Source organism: Phodopus roborovskii, unplaced genomic scaffold (assembly GCF_943737965.1).
Source record: "Phodopus roborovskii unplaced genomic scaffold, PHOROB, whole genome shotgun sequence".
Classification (NCBI taxonomy): domain Eukaryota; kingdom Metazoa; phylum Chordata; class Mammalia; order Rodentia; family Cricetidae; genus Phodopus; species Phodopus roborovskii.
The window spans coordinates 13,118,521-13,141,221 of NW_026126636.1; the positions used below are offsets into that span (position 1 = coordinate 13,118,521).

At 39.2% G+C, this 22,701-nt stretch overlaps 1 protein-coding gene across 1 annotated transcript; it reads right to left on the reverse strand.

Annotated features, from left to right (window-relative positions):
* Positions 1-15,342: 15,342 nt before the first annotated feature.
* On the reverse strand, positions 15,343-22,683 carry LOC127238459 (zinc finger and SCAN domain containing protein 4C). Its single transcript, XM_051207078.1, has 2 exons — positions 22,285-22,683; positions 15,343-16,317 (listed from the first exon to the last, which is right to left on the reverse strand). Exons 1-2 carry the CDS (start codon positions 22,681-22,683, stop codon positions 15,343-15,345), a joined length of 1,374 nt encoding a protein of 457 aa, XP_051063035.1.
* Between the last annotated feature and the right edge of the window lie 18 nt (positions 22,684-22,701).

Here is a 22,701-nt window from a genome sequence, read left to right on the forward strand (position 1 = left end):
AGGAAAAAAGTAAGGCTGCCCTCTCTCTCCATATCTCTTTAATATTGTACTTGAAGTTCTAGTTAATGCAAAAAGACAACAAAATGAGATCAAGGGTATACAAATTGAAAGGAGAAGTCAAACTTGCACTATTTGCATATGATATGATAGTTTATGTAAGCGACCCAAAAAACTCTACCAGGGAACTCCTACAGCTGATAAACACCTTCAGCAACCTGCAAGATACAAAATCACACACACACAAAAAAAATCAATAGTCTTTACTCAGACTACAAAGGGGCTGAGAAAGAAATCAGAGAAACATCACCCTTTACAATAGCCACAAACAACATAAAATATGTTGGAGTAATACTTACCAAACAAGTGACCTATATCATAAGAATACCTATATCATAAGAATGTTGTGTCTTTAAAGAAAGAAATTAAAGAAGATACCAGAAAATGGAAAGATCTCCCATGTTCTTGGATAGGTAGGATAAACAGAGTAAAAAATAAAAATAGCAACCTTGCCAAAAGCAATCTACAGATTCAATGCAATCCCGATTAAAATCCCAGCACAATTCCTCACTGACCTTGAAAGGATAATAATCAACATTATATGGAAAAGCAAAAGACCTATGATAGCCAAAACAACCCTGTACAATAAAGGAACTTCAGGAGGCATCACCATCCCAGACTTTAAGCTCTGCTACGGAGTTATAGTCCTGAAAACAGCTTGGTATTGGCACAAAAATAGACAAGTATACCAATGGAATCGAATTGAAAATCCAGACATTAACCCACACACCTACGAACACCTGATTTTTGACAAAACAGCTAAAAGTATACAATGGGAGGAGAAAAGCATATTGAAAAATTGTGCTAGCTTTCCTGGATGATGGTGTATAGAAGACTGCAGGTAGTCCCATGTCTATCACCATGCACAAAACTTAAGTCCAAATGGATCAAAGACCTCAATAAAAATCTACCCACACTGAACCTCTTTCTTAGAAGAGAAAATGGTAGGTACCATTGAACAAATTGGTACAGGAGACTGCTACCTGAACATAACACCAGTAGCACAGACACTATAATTGACAATTAATAAATGGGACCTCTTCAAACTTAGAAGCTTCTGTAAGACAAAGGACACAGTTGACAAGACCAAATGGCAGCCCACAGACTGGGAAAAGATCTTCACCAATCTTACATCTGACAGAGGGCTGATCTCCACAATATACAAAGAATTCAAGAAACTAGTCAATAAAACACCAAATAACTCTATTAAAAATGGGGTACAGAACTGAAGAGAGAACTCTCAATAGTGGAAATCAAAAAGGTTAAAAGACCCTTAAGAAAGTGCTCCACATCCTTAGCTATCAGGGAAATGCAAATCAAAACAATTCTGACATGCCATCTTATATTGCGGTAAATAAGGATCAGGATAAACAAATAGGCCGAATAGATGTTTATTCAGGGAGAAATAACTTACAACCTAGACAGATGAACACCAGGAAATTCAACCCGAGCCTCTCCTGTCCGAGTCACGCCAGAAAGAGAGCGCCTTCCTGGCCCCCTCCGACCTCCTTCCTCAGGTCACCTCCGCCCATCGCTCCACCCCCCCAATGGGCGTGGTCAGTGCTACAGAAGGACTACCTCACTACAATTCCCCTTTTAGTCTAAAGAAAAGATTTAGGCTTAATACAAAACTATATACAAAACAGTGAATAACAAGTGTGCTCTAAGAAAAGGAAAATCGAGAACAAAATGTCCTACATATCTAGTCCTAGGGTGAGGGCATAATGGAGTTTACAATAGAGTTGTCCTAAGCTGGAAAACGTAAGTCTAGTACCTAATATATCTAACTAACCATCGCTCCACCCCCCAATGGGCATGGTCAGTGTTACAGAAGGACTACCTCACTACAATCTTACTCCAGAATGGCTAAAATTGGAAACACCAATGACAGTTTACCCTGGAGAGGATGTGGAGAAAGGGCAACACTCCTCTACTGCTGGTGGGTGGGCAAACTCATACAGCTATTTTGGAGATTAGTATGGTGGTTCCTCAGGAAAATGGGAATCAGTCTACCATAATACCCAGCAATCCCTCTCTTAGGCATACACCCAAATGATCCACATCCATGTAACAAAGAAATGTGCTCAACTATGTTTATAGCAGCATTATTTGTAATAGCAGGAGCCTGGAAGCAACCTAGATGCCCCTCTCTGCAGAAAGAAAAAATGGAATCCTGAAATTTGTAGACAAGTGGATGGAACTTGAAGAAACCATCCTGATGAGGTAACCCAGTCACAAAAATAGGAACATGGTTATGTACTCACTCATATATGGATTTTAGACATAGAACAAAGGATCACCAGCCTATAATTTACACTGCCAGAGAAACAGGGAGGATTCTAAGAGATTCATATAAGGTTTCTCACAGAAGGGAAAAGGGACAAGATCTCCTGAGCATAAGGGGAGTGGGGTGGGAGCAGTGATTGGCGAGGGAACTAGGAGAAAGCGAAGGGGAGGAGAGCAAAGCACTAGGAAGATTGTCAGGGGAGGAATAGATGAGAGAAGACAGAGGAGAGAAAGAGAGAGAGAGAGAGAGAGAGAGAGAGAGAGAGAGAGAGAGAGAGAAATTGGCCACAAAAGATGGATGCATTATAGGTTTGAAGAGAAAACTGAACCTAGATAATTGTCCAGAGACCTACAAGACTGACCCCAACTAGCAATTTGAGCAACAGTGGAAAGGCTACCTTAAATGCCCTTCCCTGATAATGAGATTGGTGACTAACTTATCCACCATCGTAGAGCCCTCATTTAGTAGCTGATGACAACAGACACAGACATCCACATCTAAACACTTAATCAAACTGGAATCTAAATTCAGAGAGGGAGGACAAGACCAGGCTACAGAAATACATAGAGACAGCTGACCTGAACAAGGAGGAGCTAACAGGCCCCCCCCCCCAGACTGATAGCTGGGAATACAGCATGGGACTGACTCAGCCCCCCTGAACATGGGTCTCAGATAGAAGGCCTGGACAGTCCTTTGAGGGACCTCAAAGAGCGGAACCAGGATGTATCCCTGGTGCACAAATGGACTTTGCGAGCACATCCCCCATGGGGGTACACTCCCTTAACCTAGAGGCAGGAGGGAGGGCCTAGTCCCTACTCCAAATGACTTGATAGATTTAGATGACCCTGCTTGGAAGGCATCAGCATACATGTGGAGTGCAGCAGGGAATGGGCGAGGAGGGTGATCGGTGGGGGGGGGGGCAAGTGAGGGTGTGAGAGAGGGGAAGAGGGAGGGAGAGGGAACTGAGATCAATCTGTAAAACAAAAATATATAAAAAAGAAATATCTGTGCCATATCTTTGAGAATTGAGTACTTCACCGTCTACCTGTGTTCATTTTAGTAAAGAAGAGATGTTAAAGAAAATAAGCAGGAAGAAATGACTACCCCTGTATGGCAACACTCTATGCACAGATCTGTAAGTTCACTCTGCCCATTCTGATCATGCATTTTTGTCTTCACCGACATAGTACCCTCTACATGAAGGTACTGCTCATATCTACTGAACCCTGTATTACCACTAGTATGTATTCCTTTAGTTAATTTCTTAAGAATTTTGTGAATATTGGCAAATAACATTTTTTTTTCTACACAGGGTTTCTCTGTATTGCAACCGTCATGATCTGACATTAGAAACTAAGGATAAATAGCTCTTTATATAAAAAAAGATGTTTAGAGGCAAAGTAGGTATGGGAAGGACATTAAGGTATATTTTGTGGCAAAAATGCAGTCACCTAGGTCTGTGATCACAAAGTCATGAGATGTTCTCAAACACATTTACTTCTCACACAGATGTTATGTTCCCAAAATGACATTTTTCACTTTATTTTATGTAATTGTATTCTTTTTGCTGCAAGCTTTCATTTGAGAGGACTGTAGATGGCTCAGTGGTATAGAAACTTGAAGCTGTTGTAGGTGACCTGAGTTTGCTCCCCAGCACCCATATGTTGGCTGACAATTAACTGCAACTTCTGTTTCAGTGGAAAGCGACACTTTCTTATGGCCAGTGTAGGCAATTAATTCCATATTGTACACATATACATGCAGGCAAACATTCATATGCACAAAGTAGGGATTGATGAATAAATACATCTCTATAAATTTGTTTTCACTTTAACATGAGTGTTCACTCCACTAGATAATACAAAGTGCAATAAGGCTTTCAAGATTGTAACTAAATAGTATTCTAAGTGTTGTTTGACATAATAGAAAATTGCCTCAACTCCAAGTTTAATTTCACAAGTACAAGATACACTGGGTATTTATGATTCTACTGGAAATATGCATTATTATTGTTGCAGAGATAAAAGTGATAGTGGGAACTAAAAAAGAATCATTAACACTATTACTCTACACAAAATGCAGTGTGAAATAGTAACATTTCATTAATAAATAATATGATAAGAAAATTAATTTACTAAAACAATTGACTTAAAATTTTGCCTGTATTTCCTAATAATTTGTTGTTGTTTTTTCAACCAGGGTGTCATTATGTAGCTCTTGCTTTTCTGGAAGTCCCTATGTAGATCCTGTTGATCTCAAGATCATGAGATCTTCCTACCTATGCTTCACAAATGATAAGATGAAAGCTATGTATTGTCACAACTGGATTGTTTTATTATTATATCTATTATAATGAAATTCATGATAATCTAAAATTCAGCTGGCAAGCCAGGAATTGTTGGCACATGCCTTTAATCCCAGCACCTGGGAGGCAGAGGCAGGCAGATATCTGTGAGTTTTAGGCCAGCCTGGTCTACAGAGCTAGTTCCAGGACAATACCTTCCCATACCTACTTTGCCTCTAAACATCTTTTTGATATACAGATCTATTTATCCTTAATGTTTCTAATGTCAGATCATAACAGCTGTCGAATTCTACATTTATAAAAGTCAAAAAAGGTGTGAAAATAACAAGAAAGCTATATTAAAAAAACCTGTCTCCAAAAACCAAAAATAAAATAAAATTCAGTTGGCACATGTGAGATAATAAAGAATAATCAGAATAATGTGAAACTTTGTATATTGGTCAATGGGATATAACATTATTGTGGATAAAAGAAGCTAAACAGTAGTGTTCAGGCCTGCTGTGCACAAGGCCCTATGTTCTATCAACAACAACAATAAACAGTAAGAGAATGCATGGTGTTAGATTCTGCTCAGCAACAGATTAAGTCTAATCCAAGAGAGATGAGGTAAAAACTAATTGGTGGAACACAGAGACAAGACAGAAGACTTATTCCATAACTAAAATATGACTGAGAAATATAGAAGTGTTCCTAACCTTGTGCCAGTCCCTGTTGGTTCTTACTGGAATTTAAGTTCCCCACTGAGAATGGTTGAGTGTTAACACCAGGATAATGAGACCATCTGTGAGGGCGCTGAAGGACTATTGTAATAAGTCAATGTGAAAATTCACCCCACCTCCATACTGTGTTAATTATCTATTAATTATTATGGTCTTGGATGTCATTGCCCAATAGTTACACTCTACCTTACATTCCTTGTTACCTTTCCAAGCTCAAGAGAGAATTTCCAAAGCCATCATTTTACCACTAGCCATTCAGTAAAAATTTACCACTGCCTCTATAAATAGATGATGAATGTAGTGTCATATAAGATTTTTTTTTTACTCCAGAAACATATCCATATCCTGCACCTTACTAGGACCGTGTGCTTCTTATATTACCATTTTATTGTCACTATGAGCATAAAATCCTAAGTTTACCATAATAATAAGACTTCAAAATAAGCACCACATTATGGAAGGTAAGCTGAATTATCACATTGACTTATTACAACAGCCCTTCAGCACCTTTACAGATGACCTGCATTATCCTGATAGGTATACCCACTATAACACTCAGTAAGGAACTTATATTACACTAAGAACCAACAAGTAGGGACACAATGAACACATCTCTATTTCTCAGTCACCCTTTCTCTATGTTCCACAGATCTGTGTCTATAGTCATGAGCTCTAATCCAGGACTCTCCCTTTGGCTGACTCTTCCACTCCAACTGAAATACAAAGTACTCACCAGGCATTACACATCTGCAGGATGTTGCAGTCATTATGCAGATCCCGACTCTTAAGTAGCAATTGTAAGAGTGTCAGCTCAAATCTGATGTAGATGTCTGTGACCTCACCTCCCTTCACAATTGTAATTTTATTTCATCAGCACTGGCAATGACAATGTTGGCTTTGGGAGACAAAATAATTCATGAACCCTTATCCACTTGCTCATTATCACATACTTAAATGTTTCCTTTGAATAGCTCTGCAGAGACAAAGTCTTTGTAGCAGGCACTGTGTTTTCAGGATCTATTGAAGACTAAATAAATTCTCTGTGGAAGGTGAGGTCAAAACTTCATTTAAAAAAAGTGAATGATGTTTCTCTGTCTCATGGGATACAGTGACTTCTCCATCACAAAACAAATTAGTTCTTTAAAAAGAAAAAAAACTATAACATTTTGTAATTAAAATATTTCTTTGAGTACCTCATATATTCATATGAGTTTTAGTTCAGTGCTTGCCCATTATCTCCTTTAAAGTTTGTTTCCTATATCTTCCAACCACTATTCTCTCTAAATAGCATGTGCTCAAAACAAAACAAACTCTGAGTCTACTGACTGAATCTAGAAAGTGCCTAATTCCAGGGACCCTGAGGAAGCATTGGTATGTTGAATCCTTAAATCTTTCCAGAAGCCATGTTCTACCAATAGCTATTCAGCTAGGGGTGGGACTTTCAGATACTTTCCACTGTGCTTGGACTCTGTGCAGCTTAACTTACTGCAGATTTTGTGCATACTGACTGAACAAATATATTCAAATATGCAATGTCCTGTTTAGTCTGAACAAAACCTGTTTCCATGCATCATCTGTCACCTCTGCTTCCTACACTCTTACTGCCTCTTCTTCCATTATGACCCCTTAGTATCCAGAGGAAAAGGCATGATATAGATGTAACATTTCATTGTGAACCTTCCTGAGTCTCTTAGGCTAAAAATTGTGAGCTCCTGTGTTATCACCATAGAGTACAAAAATGAGCTTTTCCAATAAGAGTGGAGAGATGTACTAATCTCTGTTATAGAGATGAAAGCATAGGAAGCAGTTTATTACTATACCCACTTAGCAGAATAAATAACCATGTTTTTCCCTAGGGTCTATCCACATGCACTTGTCTCTGAATAATATTGCCATGCATAGGTTTCGTTTTATGAACTGGACTTTCTTTATAATTATAAAATGGTTGGTTATACCCATGATGTTCATGAAATAAATTCACCAGGCTTGTTGTTGTTATAACTCTCAGGGTTCACACCTGGTTAAGATTTATGATTACTTCCAGCACTATGAAAACTATCCAGTAATAATGAAGCTTCCAGTTGATTTCTCATGGTCTATGTCTCAAGTACATGGTATCATGAGGAATATGAACATTCATCCAAGGAATAGAAAGCCCTAAATTTTATAAGATATTGAAACTGTTCATAGTTCAACTGTCAAATAACGATTCTTCCCCATTTTCTAGTACTCAGGAGAAAAATATAGTAGGAATAAAAGGAAAAGCCTGATATCACAGTTAGGAAGAACAGTATTGGAATATTTATTATGATGTAATACAAACTAATTTTAAACAGATAGAATAAAAATATTTTGGGAAAGTGAAAAATGTGGATTTTTTCATGAAACACAATTTAAATATGTATTTATGTATACATATATACATATATATTATTTTTGTAATTTGAGTATACTTAAATCAGTTCCCACTTTCTCTTTACTGCCTTCATCTTATAACATGTATAGAACATGATTTTCTCAATTTCATGTCCTATATTTCTTTATATACATATATATTTATTTATTATTTTTTATTTTACATATCAATCCCTGTCCCCTATCCCTCCATCCCTCCCATCCCCCCTGACCCCCTCCCATCCCATTTACCCTCCACTCCACAGGGAGGGTGATGTTAGGATAGCTACACCTGCTTGCTTCTTGGGTCCATTTGATTGGAAGATCTTTTCCCAACCCTTTACCCTGAGGTAGTATCTGTCTTTGAAGTGATTCTTGCATGCAGCAGAAAGATGGATTCTGTCTTCATATCCATTCTGTTAGCCTGTGTCTTTTTATAGGTAAGTTAAGACCATTAATTTGAGGGAAAGTAAGGACCATTGATTGTTAATTCTTGTTTGTTTTAGATTTGTTGTTGTCAGTGGAATTGTGAGTATATTTGCCCTGCTTTTTCATTTGGGTTCTGGTGAAGTGGGGTTATCTATTTTCTGTGTCTTTGTGAGTGTGGTTAACTTCAGTGGTGATCTGATAAGATCTATGGGGCTATTCCTTTTTTTTTTAATCTGTTGAGGCTTGTTATGTTGCCTAGTATGTGGTCAATTTTAGAGAAGGATCCACGTGGAGCTGAGAAGATGTATTCTATTGTGTTTGGATGGAATGGTCTACAGATGTATTTTAAACCCAATTGGGACATAATTTCTGTTAGTTCTTTGATGGCTGGTGGTCATGTCTAGTGGTGAGAGTGGGGTGTTGAAGTCTCCCATTATGAGTGTGTGAGATTTTATGTGAGCTTTGAATTTTAGTAGTGTTTCTTTAACAAATGTGGGTGCCTTTGTATTTGGGGAATAGTTGTTCAGAATTGAGACTTCATCTTGAAATGACCTTCTTCATCTGTTTTGATTGATTTTGGTTTGAAGTCTAACTGGTTAGATATGAGGATAGCTACACCTGCTTGCTTCTTGGGTCAATTTGATTGGAAGACCTTTTCCCAACCCTTTACCCTAGGTAATGTCTGTCTTTGAAGCTCAGATGTGTTTCTTCTATGATTCAGAAGGATGGATTCTGTCTTTGTATTCATTCTGTTAGCCTCTGTTTTTTTTATAGGCAATTTAAGAGCATTAATGTTGAGGGAAAGTAAGGACCATTGATTGTTAATGTTTGTTTGTTTTAGATTTGTTGTTGGCAGTAGTGTTGTGAATATATTTGTCCTGCTTTACCCTTGGATTCTGCTGAAGTGGGATCATCTATTGCCTATGTCTTTGTGAGTGTAGTTAACTTTCTTGGGTTGGAGTTTTCCTTCCAGAACTTTATGTAGATACATATTGTGAAAATCTGGCTTTGTTATTAAAATATCTTGTTTTCTCTGCCTATAGAGATAGAGAGTTTTGCTGAGTATATTAGCCTGGGCTGGCATCTGTGGACTCTTAGTACTTGTAGAACATCTATCCAGGACCTTCTGGCCTTGGATATGGAGAAGGCAGGTTTAATTTTGATAAGTCTGCCTTTATATATTACCTGTCCTTTTTCCTTCCCTGCTTTTAATATTCTTTCTTTATTCTGTATGTTAGGTGTTTTGATTATTATGTGATGAGGAAACTTTTTTTGTTTTGTCTTGTTTTTTGGTCCAGTCTATTTGGTTCTATTTGGTGTTTGGTATGCATCTTGTACTTTCATAGGCATGTCCTTCAGATTGGGAATGTTTTCTTTAATGATCTTGTTGAATATGTTTTCTGCATCTTTGAGCTGGGCTTCTTTGCCTTCTTCTAGGCCTATTATTCTTAGGTTTGGCCTTTTCACAGTGTCCCACATTTCCTGGATGTTTGTGTTAAGGATTTGTTGGATTTAAGATTTTCTTTGGTCGATAAATCTATTTCCTCTAGTTTATCTTCAGCGCCTGAGATTCTCTCTTCTGTCTCTTGTATTCTGTTGGTTTTGTTTGCGTCTGTAGTTCCAGATCATTTGCCCAGTTTTTTCTATTTCCAGCATTCCTTCAGTTTGTATTTTCTTTATTGTCTCTATTTCGGTTTTCAAGACTTGAACTGTTTTGTGTTGTTTCGTTCAACTGTTTCATTGTTTTTTTTTTCTTGGCTTTCCTTACTTTCTTGATGGTCTGATATGTATGATGCTGTGGAAATATGCATTATTATAATTGAGAGGTAAAGGCTATAGTGATAACTATGGATCAATTACTAACAACAATACATTATACAAAGTGCAACATGAAATGAGTGTGTAGAAGAAGAAAAGTAAATTTACTAAAACATTCATATAAAATTCTACATATACTTACTATATTAAGGAACCTACTATGATAAAAATTTATAATACACTAAACAAGGAGAGGCTTTTAAGATACATAAAAAAATTGAAGAGTGATGAAGCTTAAAAATTATCTAAACTGAAATGAATTATACGTGGATACAAATGTATATAGGGATAGGACCATGACATACCTTGCACGTAGCTGTGTATTTCACTTGAAACAACAATAGAAAATATTTATTGATGGGAGATGTCATTCTGTAAATATGTTGATGAATAAAGCACTGTTGGCTAATGGGAAAGAAATATAGGAGTGACTAGGAGACAAGGAGGAAAGAGGAAGTAGTAGGGAGAAGTCAGCATGGAGAGGCTGGAGAATAGAGGTCTGGGCCTGCTCTCCGGTAAGAGAAGACCATGTGGAAGTACTTAGATTAATAGAAATGGGTTAATACTTAAGACAGAGCCAGCCAATAAGAAACAAGTAACTGGCCAACAGCATTATATCTAATACAGAGTCTCTGTGTGTTATTTGGGGCTGGCGCCGCAGTGAGACCAAGCCGGCAAAGGAAAATCTTACTCCTTACAATTAATTATTAAGATATTTTATTCTTTGAGAATTCTCTTTCCTATTTTTTTCCATTCCCCCATCACTATTCTATCAAAATATGTGATCTTTTCTTTCTTTTTTTTTTTTTTTAACTTATCACGTGTACTTTGTGCCACTAATATGTGTTTGATGGTAGGGATATCTGCCAGAATATGAGTGGTCTCTCAGGGTCACTTCTAAAAACAAACAAACAAACAAAACAAAAAAACACGTTTATCTCAGTCCACTGCTACCAATATCTCTTAATTAGGAGTAGGGCTTCCAGTACATCTGTGTCTTTCATGCGCAGAGAATGTGTCAGGATTTATCTTTTTCAGGTCTTATGTATACTGTCAGAAGCACTTTGAGTTTATACTTGCAAGTGTGCCGTGGTATCCTTAAAACAGTTCTACTGGGGTCCACCCCCTCTGGCTCTTACAATCTTTTTTCTTCCCTTTTTTTTTAATGGTCTCTGAGGCTTGATAGGAGGAGGTATGACAGAGTTGTCCCATTTAGGGATGATATTGTGAAGATTCTTCCTCACAGCAAATTTATAAATTTTGAGTAACTGTGTTAATCCCATATAATGCAAAGAGAACCTCCTATATTGAGGGTTAATGGATTCGCTATGTGTTTAAAATTAAAGAATTTTGGGGATAGTTTTCTTTTATATACTTTATATATTAAGTACAACAATAGTACTTTGTTCTCTAGTTGGATCTATCACCTTTCTACTCACATATTCTTAGACCTGAAAATGGTGCCCGCTACGAGTTCCATCTTGTGTAGTAGACATTATATTCAGGTGGAAAGATGGTTGATTACTACCATTGCATTCTGTGTCACTGTTCCTACAGAGGAAAAATTCCCTAGGATTCACTGAAAGGCCCATACTTGGGTAAAATTTATATTTTTTCCCTCTGATACTCATGTTACTTAACCCCCAGCCTTGGGATAGGACCCTATTTGGAAACATAAAGAATATTGTGGTTCTAATCCAGGATTCTGTATAACCCCACAAACGTAATCTAGGAATCTTTAATGTTGAAATCTTGAGGTCCTAAATCTCCTAAAATACAATCTCATCATGAAGAAAACAGACAGGAGAACATGCTATATAAAAAGGGACTAGAAAGCCAAATGCAAAAATCTTCAATGTGAAAAGGCATAGCTTCTGTTAGCATCCCTTTCAGTTGATGAAATTCTGAATTTTAATAACTGAAGCCTCCTGGTGACTTGCTCTAAGACAGCACTAAGCACCATCTACTTTGGGGGATGTCACCATTCATCCACTAAAAGTATACAGTATACTTGAACTCTGCTCAGCCTTCATAGGGATATTGCCAATATATTAACAGATCCCAACAACTCAGTCAGTGGAAGCACAGAACTCTGTTTAATAATATAGATATTATTCCTTATTACTATCTTTTGATAGTTTCTGGAGTTCATTAATGGAAAACATTTGCCTAGGCCTGCCATCTGTAGTCTGCCCGCATCTCAGTCTCAGCGCCACCTAATAATCTATACCCTTGAGGTAAGTGTGGGTTCCTCTTAGGTCCCATGCACCCCATCCCCTCCTTGGAGATTTCAGGGTCTGATTCACATATAGTGGACACTCCCAAGCAGGGAGGGACATCCGTAGTCTGCCCAGATCAAAGTTTTGCCACCCCTATACTCTCTGGGTGAGGGCAAAGCCAAGAGGGGCTGGATCATCCAAAGTTGCCAACATTGAAGTCTTGGCCCACCTACACCCACAGGGTGTAGGAGAGAGACAGGAGAGAGATCCCCACCTGCAGAAACTAGAAGAAGTGATGGGAATATGACAGTTTGAGAACACATTCAATAACAGAAAGGCCAACAAGACACCACAAGAATCTAGGGACTCTGCACTAGCAAGACCTGAAAATGCCAATGCATATGAAGCAGAAAGAAGGACCTTAAAACAACCTTATGAAGTTGATAGAGACCCCCAAAGAGAAAAAGAGAAATCCCTTAAAGAAATGGAAGAAAAAACAAACAAAAATACAGGAAATGAAGGAAAAGACAAACCAAATTCAAATAATAATAATAATAATAAATCTCTTAAAGAAAGCAAGGAAAGACAAGAAAAAACAAACAAAAAAGGAAACAATTAAACCAGTTCAAAGTTTGAAAAGTAAAAGAGAAACACTAAAGGGAATAGAATGAGGGGATGCTGGGTATAGAAAAGCTAGACAAATGATCAGGAACTACAGATGGATGTAAGTATAACTAATAGAATAGAAGAGATGGAAGAGAGAATCTAAACTGCTGAGGACTCACTAAAAGTAATAGAGTCATCAAGCAAAGAAAATCTTAGAACCAACAATTCCCTAACACAAAATACCAAGGATATGTGGGATACTGTGAGAAAGTCAAACCTAAGAATAATAGATATAGAAGAAGGCAACAAAATACAGCTCAAGGTACAGAAAACAATTTTTTCTATATATTAAGCAATATCATAGAAGAAATCTTTCCAAAACTAAAGAAGGATATGTCTATGAAAGTACAAGAAGCTTTCAAGAACAGCAAGTAGGTTGGACACAAAAAAGTCCCCTTGGTCCCATTATAATCAAAACACCAAACTTACACAATAAAGAAAAAAATAGTAATAGTGGCAAAGGAAAAAGGCCAAGTAATATATAAAGGTAGACTAATAAGAATTACATCTGTCTTCTCCATGGTAACTCTAAAAGCCAGAAAGTCCTGGATAGATGTTCTACAAATACTAAGGGACCATGGATGCCAGACCAGACAATTATACCCAGCAAATCTTTCAATCATTATCATGGAGAAAAAAGATATCCCATGACAAAATCAGATTTAAACATTATATATTTCAAGACCAGCTCTACCAAAAGGTCTGGAAGAAAACTCCAACCAAAGGAAGTTAACTACAATCACAAAATCATAGGCAATAGATAAATCCACTTCACTAAACACCAAACGAAAAAGGGTGCATGTGAGAGGGCAAAGAGGGTAAGAGGGAGGGAAGAAGAGAGGGAGGGAGGGAGGGAGGGAGAGGGAACTGGGATCGATATGTAAAATAATAAATTAAACAAAAAACTTAAATTAAAAGAAAATAAAAGAAAAAGGGTGCAGGGAATCTATATACAAGACCATCACCACCACCAAATCCAAATCAAACAAGAATCAATCATCAACATTCATCAATGTTCCTCAATATTAATGGTCTTAACTCCCATATAAAAAAAGACACAGGCTAACAGAATGGATACAAAGACAGAATCTATCCTTCTGCTGCATACAAGAAATCTATCTCTACCTTAAACACATACATTAACTCAGAGTAAAGGTTGGTGATGGGAGATGCATATATATATATATATGCATCTCATACTGGTTAATGAATAAAGCACTGTTGGCCAATAGGAAAGGATGATAGGAGGGACTAGGAGACAAGAAGGAAAGAGGAAGTAGTAAGAAGGAGTCAAGATGGAAGTCTGGAAAAGGCAGAACTGCCAGCCGCCTCTCCTTGGTAAGACCACGTGGAAATACATAGAAATGGGTTAATAATTAAGACAGAGCTAGCCGATAAGAAACTAGTACCTGGCCAATTATATCAAGTACATGGTCTCAGTGTGTTAATTGGGGCTGGCGTGGCGGTGGGACAAGACCAGGAGGCAGGTGGAACAAACCTTACTCCTTACAGGTTGGGGAGCAGGTATGTGGGGGGTGAGTTGATGTGGTTGTTAAAGGACATGGGAATTTTGGAGGGAGAGGTAATGGGGGATTGATATGTAAGTTGTTTGTTTCTCAATTAAAAAAATACATTTGTCAAAAGAAGGTATCAGCCATACAGCTATCACTACTCCTTCAATTTCAAGGGGTCCTTCGATTACAGCTTTGACGGTTGTAGTGGAACAATAATGGGAACAATGGGGCAAATCCTGAATGATGTTTAGCAACTGAAATTTTTGTGTTAAGGCAGAACCCTGTCTACTCACATGAGGAACATCAGGGTGAATTTTAATCAGTAATCACTCATGGAATGGAAGACCATCTAGAGAGTAGCACCCTTAAAGGCAAGATTAATATTACTGGGGATTTAAAACAGAACATGGTAGAAGAAGTCACAGAGAATGTTAAGCCACAGTCCGGCCAACTTTACAGAAGAGAACTGGAGACAGGTGTTATTTGGAATGTGTGAGGTGATGCAGATTGGTCTATAATCTTAATTTTCCAATGTAAAACTTAAGTACTCACAATCAAGTCCTGTATTGTCCATTCATGATAGGAAATTAGAGAAAAATTAAAAAAAATCAGAATGTAACACACACACACACACACACACACACACACACACGAAAGCAAGTATAATAAAAGGCATTTGCTATTCATTTACTTTTTTAATATATGAGGCAAGAATTATAAGACACTTTTGGCATTAGAACATGTTAGTCAACAGAAATATGATTTCATCTTGAAGGGCCCATGACAATAGAATGGGACTCCAGATGGGACAATACAGAAGTTGCACACCACACCATTAATGGCTGCTTGCTGTGTGGAGGCTACAAGCTCCTTCCTGTGCAGGTAGCAAAATCAGCCTGTAGCAAGCTAGCCTCTCCCGAGGAAGGTGCAAAGTTCAGTCTGATTTGTGGCAATTCCTCCTGTGACGGTGATACGTTGAAGACTGCCGGAAACTGTGGTTACACTTGGAGCAGTTGTAGGGCTTCTCTCCTGTGTGAATCCTCTCGTGCGCTAGGAGATTGGTTTTATGGCTAAAAGATCTCCCACATGTGTTACATGCGAAAGGTTTCATTCCTTCATGGGTGACTGAATGGACATTTAGGTCCGAGAGGTTATAGAAGCCCTTGTGACACTTGTTACAAAAAAAGGACCTCTCCTTTTTGTGCCTTCTCTGGTGAACTGAAAGTATTGAAGGGTACTTGAAACTTCTGGGACATTGGTCACATTTATATGTCTTTGGCACTCCGTGGAGTCTCTCTTGGTGAACCTCACATGTGCGGTTGGCCTCACATTTCTGACAGTGTTCAATCTGTTCTGGCCTCTTGATAATCTCTGCTTCCACATGTTCCATGGGATCCATAGTCTCTGATTTTAGTTCCTCCTTGGGGACAGCTTCAGAAGACGATGCCCTCTGAGAAACTTCATGGTACCTGGGAGAGTCTTGATGTGAACTTCTGGAATCCCAAGGGATTCCATCAGAGACACTTCCTTGCTCTGGTTCAGGACATTTCTCCTTAAGAATAATGAAAATGGAATCCATTTCATTTCCAGGACTACTATCGCTGCTATTTTCTTTGCAAAGGTTTAGAGGATTGTTGTAGCCATCTTCAATGTGTTCACATCCTGTGCAAACAAGACAGTCTATGAAAGCGTGCCCAAGAAGGGGTCGCCACCCAACACCCCTCTTCTGTGCACCTTCCTGATACTCACTTGTTGCTAATAAAGTGTTGGGGGACATCTGTAAGTGTGATCCTGCAATCTCTTGTGTTGATACTGTTGATGACTGAAGTGATTTCAGAAGCGTGATTACTTCACTCAACGCCATATGTGCAGGGAAGAGTCCTTCCTCTCCCTGCATAGACACATGGACCTGTAAAAAAAAAAAAGCCAGATAATCAAGGTCATTGAATCTAGTGATTACAGAAATGCTTCCTTCCAACTCATTGTATGGGATAACTGGGCTGTGTGTTAGCTCATTTGTCTATGTCTCTCCTCTCTCGTAGGGTTATCCTAACATTCACAAGTTATGTTAGCTCAAAGAAATATTCTCACTGTATTTGCAACTGTTGAGTCATTTTTCCCAAGGAAAGGGGGAGATTGGGTTTCCCTGGTGTCTGGCCAAAACGATCAATACATTGACTGATGAGAGATGAGGTTTGTCCAATCTGAAAAGTGGGGCCTTCACCTCTAATATTTGTTCTCATGATTCCAAAGATTGTCCCCATCACAGCCAAGCTAGGGTAACTATGACAAAATGCGTGGCTTAAAGAAAGACACCAAGGCAGTATAGGAGAAATCAAGAAGGGAGACTGGAGATTGGGAGAGACAAAAGAGCCTGCCTGTGGCTCTCCCTTATCTTCTTTACTTGAAGTGAGTTGTCTGCTCGAATACACTTTGTTCTGTTTAACAGGAAGATAAGAATTGTATTGCTAGTGTTTCTTTGTGTTGCTGTAATCTGTAGTTCCTTGTTTCCACTTTTTCTGTGACGCTGACTATCTGTGGCTACCGCCCTGTGCCCAGACGCCCCTCCCTCTATACTGTCGCTATATTCTTTCTGATACTCTAGATGAAGCTCCTAATTAAGCATTCAGCCTCGGATTAGTCATGCTACTTACTGGAATCTTTGGGATGTCTACCATAATTTTGTACTCGGTGGCATTTTGCTATTCTGACTCTGGATTGGCGATTTAACTTTCTGCTTTCATGTTCAGCAATCTTGGATTTTTCACTCAATTATCTGAGCATCTCCCATTCTCAACTCTCAGCCCTTAGTATGTCAGCGGTCCCTATACCTACAACTGTTCATTAACTTTGTTGCGTGCGTGGGCTTTATTTACAGTTTGTGTTGTCTAATTTTTGTTGTTAGCTGTAACAACCACCACCACTAGCTTATGATACCCTAGGAATCATAGCTGTATTACTTAGCTGATTTGGTTACATACTGTAGAGTCCATTAACACGACTCACACATGACTGAAACACTTCAAACACATACAACATTTCCACATAAACACACTGCCTCTGCTGTTGAGAACACGACTGGAAATTGTGGCAGCATTTTAATGGGGGACTCGTTCCTATCATGATATGAAAATCAGATCAGAGGAGTCAAATGCGGAATAAAGGAAAGTGTGAAACTCTAACTAGTGTATAGAGGGAGACCTCAAATAAACAGCAGGGTGAAGTAGCAGACAACACTAAGAACACACTTGAAAAGCAGAGGTAACAGCACTGATATCCACACCACAGCCTGCGGGGACACGTTTGTCCCCAAGCCGGGTTGTGCTGCCCCAGTGTCCTTTCCACACCATTCTCCTATGAAATTCCCCCAACCCTAACCCCCACTCGCAGGGAGCAAGAGAGACACACTCCTGCCATACACGTGGAGGAAGGGATGAGCATCTAAGCTCCTGGTAGGACAGAGGTGCTCTCAGTGACAAGGCCCACAGAGTGCACTCCAGTGAGTGCTCTAAAACATCTGCAGCAGCACTACTGGCTGCCCATCCTCCTCCTCCTTGATCCCTACCTAAACATCCCCTGTTGCATCAGAAACTAATGGATACATATTCCCTCAATACACCTGGTGAAGAAAGCACATCAGAGTCACAGGACCACATTTACCTGGAGGGAGAGCAACCCCTGGAGCCACAGGCCCCATCTGAACCTGTTTAAGGAGGAGAGACCCAGAGGCACAGGCTCAAACTGTACCAATCAGAGGAAGAGAAGGGTAGCTGGTGGTCCAAGAATACAGTCAACAGCGTAAAGAGTAAATGGTAGACACAGAAACTAGTGGGGATATAACGGCAACGGCAGACCATCGCAACACAGATGAAGCAGAAATAAAGGATATTAAAATAACCTCATAAACACGAGAGATGTCATTAAGGAGTAAATGTGATTTTCCCATAAAGGTATGGAAGAAAGCACAAACAAAAACTTCAAAGAAACAAATCATAAAGAAACTAAGAAAGCCAAGAGAACCAAGAAAAAATGAACAAGTGTAGGACTAAGAGCAAGACTTGGAAATGCAAATAGAGGCACTGGAGAAATCACCAAATGAGGGGATGCTCAAAATGGGAAATCTGGTTAAACAAAGAGCGACTTCACATGCAAGCACAACAAATAGAATGCAAAGGATGGAAGACAGGGTCTCGGGCATGATAATACAATAGAGGATATAATTTCATCAGAGAAAGAAAATGTTAAATACACCCTCCGGGATATCTGAGACACCATAAAAGGACCAAACATAAGAATAATAGGGAAAGAAGAAAGAGAAGAATTCCTGCTCAGATACACAGAAAAGATATCCAAAAAAATCAAATCAGAAAACTTTCCTAACATAAAAAAGATAAGTGGACGAAGGTACAAGAAGGCTGAAGCAAAACGCAAAGAAGACCCTTCACCGTATACAATCAATACATTACACATACAGACTGAAAAAGGAATACTAATCGTAGTAGCAAAGGAAAATGGACAAGTAATATTTACAGAAGATCTATCAAACTTCACCAGTCTCCTAATGGATACTGCAAAAGCCAGAAGGTCCTGAAACTTAGTGTTCTACGGGTATTCTCATACCACGCATGCCAGCCCCTACTACTATTTACACCAAGTCTTTCAACCACCTTAGACAGAATACAATATATCCCATGACAAAACCAAATTCAAACAATATCTATTCACAAATCCAACCCTACAGAAAGTACTTGAAGGAAAATTCCCACAGAAGGAAACCAGTAGCTCCCACAAATACATAGGCAACAGACACCCTCACACCAGCAAATCCCAAAAGAGGGAAACACACAAACACTACCACCACCATAAACATTCATTATTAGTATGTCCTAATAGCAATGGTCTCAACCTATAAAGGGTATCAGAAAGGGGAAGAAACCCAGGACCAATCGTTCTGCTTCATAAAAGGCACACACCACTCTCAAACAAGAGATTACTTTAGAGAAAAGGGTTGAGAAAATTTTTTGAATGAAATGGACTTAAGAGAAAAATAGGTGTGGTTTTGTCCTGTATGGCCCACTGCTCTGTGTGAGCTTTGGGTCAGAGTGTGGGTCCAACACCGCCTCCAGCTACTTGGAACTTCTTGAGTTGGCTCTGAAACCCCTGGCTTTAAAATTAGAATTCCACAGCCATGCTAAGTGTAGAAAGCCTAGGTAGGTATTCATGGAAATTGAACAACATTCAACTGAATCATCTCTGGGTCAAGGAAGAAACAAAAAAGACATTAAAGACATCTGAGAATTCAACAAAAATGAATGAAACATGCCCAAACTTATGGGACTACTTATGAAAGAAAGTAGTGCTAAGAGGAAATTTCACAGCACTAAGTTCCTACATAAAGAACACTGAGAACTCTTTACAATAGTGACCAACAGCACACCGGAAAACAGAAAGAAAGAAGCAAACCCACCCAGGAATAGTAGACACCAGGAAATAATCAAAGCAAGGGCTGATATCAATACGGAGGAAGAGCACTACAAGGAATCAATGAACATAGTGGTGTCACCTACAGTGAGCTCAAGCTCTTCTATAAAACTGTAGTCATGAAAACAGTTTGGTATTGATTTAAAAACAGAGGTATACAAATGGAATCAAATTGAATGCCTGGTATTAATGCACACACCTACAAACACCTGTTCTTTGAAAAAGATCAAAATGATGTAATGAAAAATAGGAATCATATTATTCAGTGATGGCATAATTGCCCGTTGAAAGGTTGAAGAATGCAAATAGGTAGTTATCTTTCCTTGGGCACGAAATCCAAGTTCAAGTGGATCAACATAAATCCAGGCACAATGAAACTGTTATAAAAACAGGTGGGAAGGAGCCTCGAAAGGATTGGCACTGGAGACCACTTACTACATGTAACAGTAGCGGCACAGACTCAGCACCAATCAATCCTTGGAACCTCCTGAAACTGAGACATTTCTGTAGGCAAACATATGCTCAGTGAGACAAAAATGGAAGCTTAGAGTATAGGCAAACTTGTTCACAGGGCCCATATCTAACTGAGGGTTGACCGCCAAGATACAGAGAACAAAAGAAGGGAGACACCAAATAACCCAATTAGAAGACAGAGTACAGATCTAAACGGAGAATTCTCAACAGAAGACCTTTGAGGAAGGGCTCTACATCACCAACCATCACTGAAATGTACAATAACATGAGTCTGAGATACCTATTAGCCCATCAGAATGGATAGCACCAAAATTTACAGATAATTGCTTATGTTAGAGAGGATGTAGAGAAGGTGAAACCTCCTCCATTTATGGTTGGAGGGTACATTTCTACAGCCACTTTGGAAATCAGAATGTCCGTTGCTCAGAAAACTGGGAACCAATCTGCCAAAAGATGCAGCAATACCACTCTTGGGCTTATTTCCAAATGATATTCAATGATAACACCAAGTCATTTCCTCAATTACATTAATAGCAACATGAATTGTAATTGCTAGAACCTGGAAAGTTCTAAATGTGGTACATTCACACAATGTAGAACTAATCAGCATTTAAAAACAATGATATCATGAAATTCCCTGGCAAATGGAAAGAACTAGGATAAACCATCCTCATCTGGGTAACTCATATACAGAGAAGGAAAGAAGGTATGTATTCACTCACAAGTTGATATTATATGTAAAACGAACAATATCCAGGCAACGATCCACAACTCCAGAGAAGTAAGGTAAAAGCAAAGCTACCCTTAAAAAAATAAAAAATAAAAAATAAAAAATAAAAATGAAAGAAAGAGGGAAAGACAGAAGAGGGGCCCCAGAAGAGAAAATAGTTAAGATCTCCTGGGTAAACTGGGAAGGGTGGTGGAAGGAAGGGAATGGGGATGGGAACATGAGGGAACAAGAACTAGTTTCTAGGAGAATAGAAGGGGAGGACCGTGACAGATATCTTGGTACAGAGAGCCATTAAATGGTTCGGGTGAAACCTGGGGCTGGAGAAGTTCTTGGAAATCTACAAGGATGACTCCAGCTAAAACTGCAATCAGTAGGGGACAGGGAGTCTGAATGGGGCGTCCCCTTCATACAGATTATTTACTACGCTAGTTGTCATCATAGAAGGTACATCCAGCAACTGATGGAAGAAGATTCGCTGAGCCACAGCAAAGCACTGGGCTGAGCTCTGGAGATGAGTCGAAGTGAGGGAGGAGGGATGATTTGAATGCTGGTGTGTGTGTGTGTGTGTGTGTGTGTGTGTGTGTGTGTGTGTGTGTGGTGGGGGGCTCACAGAGACGATGGACCTGAGCTAGATAGAGCTTAGGGAGAATGGACTGTCAATTTGGGATCCCCCATGAGTGTGAACTAGAACCCACTTTCACTTTATAGACGGGGTATCTCAATGACATGGAACAGATAATCGAGAAATCCATTCCCCAATAGGATCTCTAGTTTCTGCCTTCCCAGTTCTGAGATCACGGGCATGTTCTGAGAGGGAGGAGGGAGGATTTCAAATGTGTGCTGAGATTCCGACTCAGTTCTCATGACTCAAATGTGAGCACCTCCCTAAAAGAGACATCTTGGAATCCCACACTTTCTCTGCTAATCCAGCAAAGGAGTGTGTCAAGTGTTTCTCCCAGTCTCTCTGCCACTGTGCAAATTCATTAAATATAATCATGAGGATTATGCAAGTCATGGGATCCTTTCTCTTTTATTCCCATGAATTTAGAGAGGTTGAAAAGCTCAATTTGGAATATTTTGGTGTGGCCATATACCATCGCAGATAAAATAACTAAAACTTCCTACTTTCCCACACATAAAAATAACTGTCTTGATTACTGACTTAACTGCCCCGCCCCCCTCGGTACTCACCATGTCTGGAGGCTTCAAGCAGTCATCCGTTAAACCCTCCATGAATCTCCCCATGTTTCTGCCACTTGCTTCCCACTTCTCTTTCATGGCAGTCTTGTCCTTGTGGTGCCCAGTTTTCAGAAACTGTTCTAAAACAAGCTGGGCAATCATCTGCTCCTTGGTCTGCTTCTCTGGCTGCAGCCAGGAGGTGAACATTTCCCAGAGGTTTTGTAACTCCTGCTTTGCACAGGAGGAGCAATTGCCTTGTGTGGGAATGTTGAGTTCAGACATTGCGAACTTAGAGGTGTCTTCTTCCTGGTGCACAGAAGAATCTTTGGTTGGTATAAAGTCCATGTTTTTTAAAACATGGTCATTTTCTTGTGTATTGGTCTTAAGTGATTCTCTGTGCTGAGAAGCCATTGTGCTTAGATGCCTCAG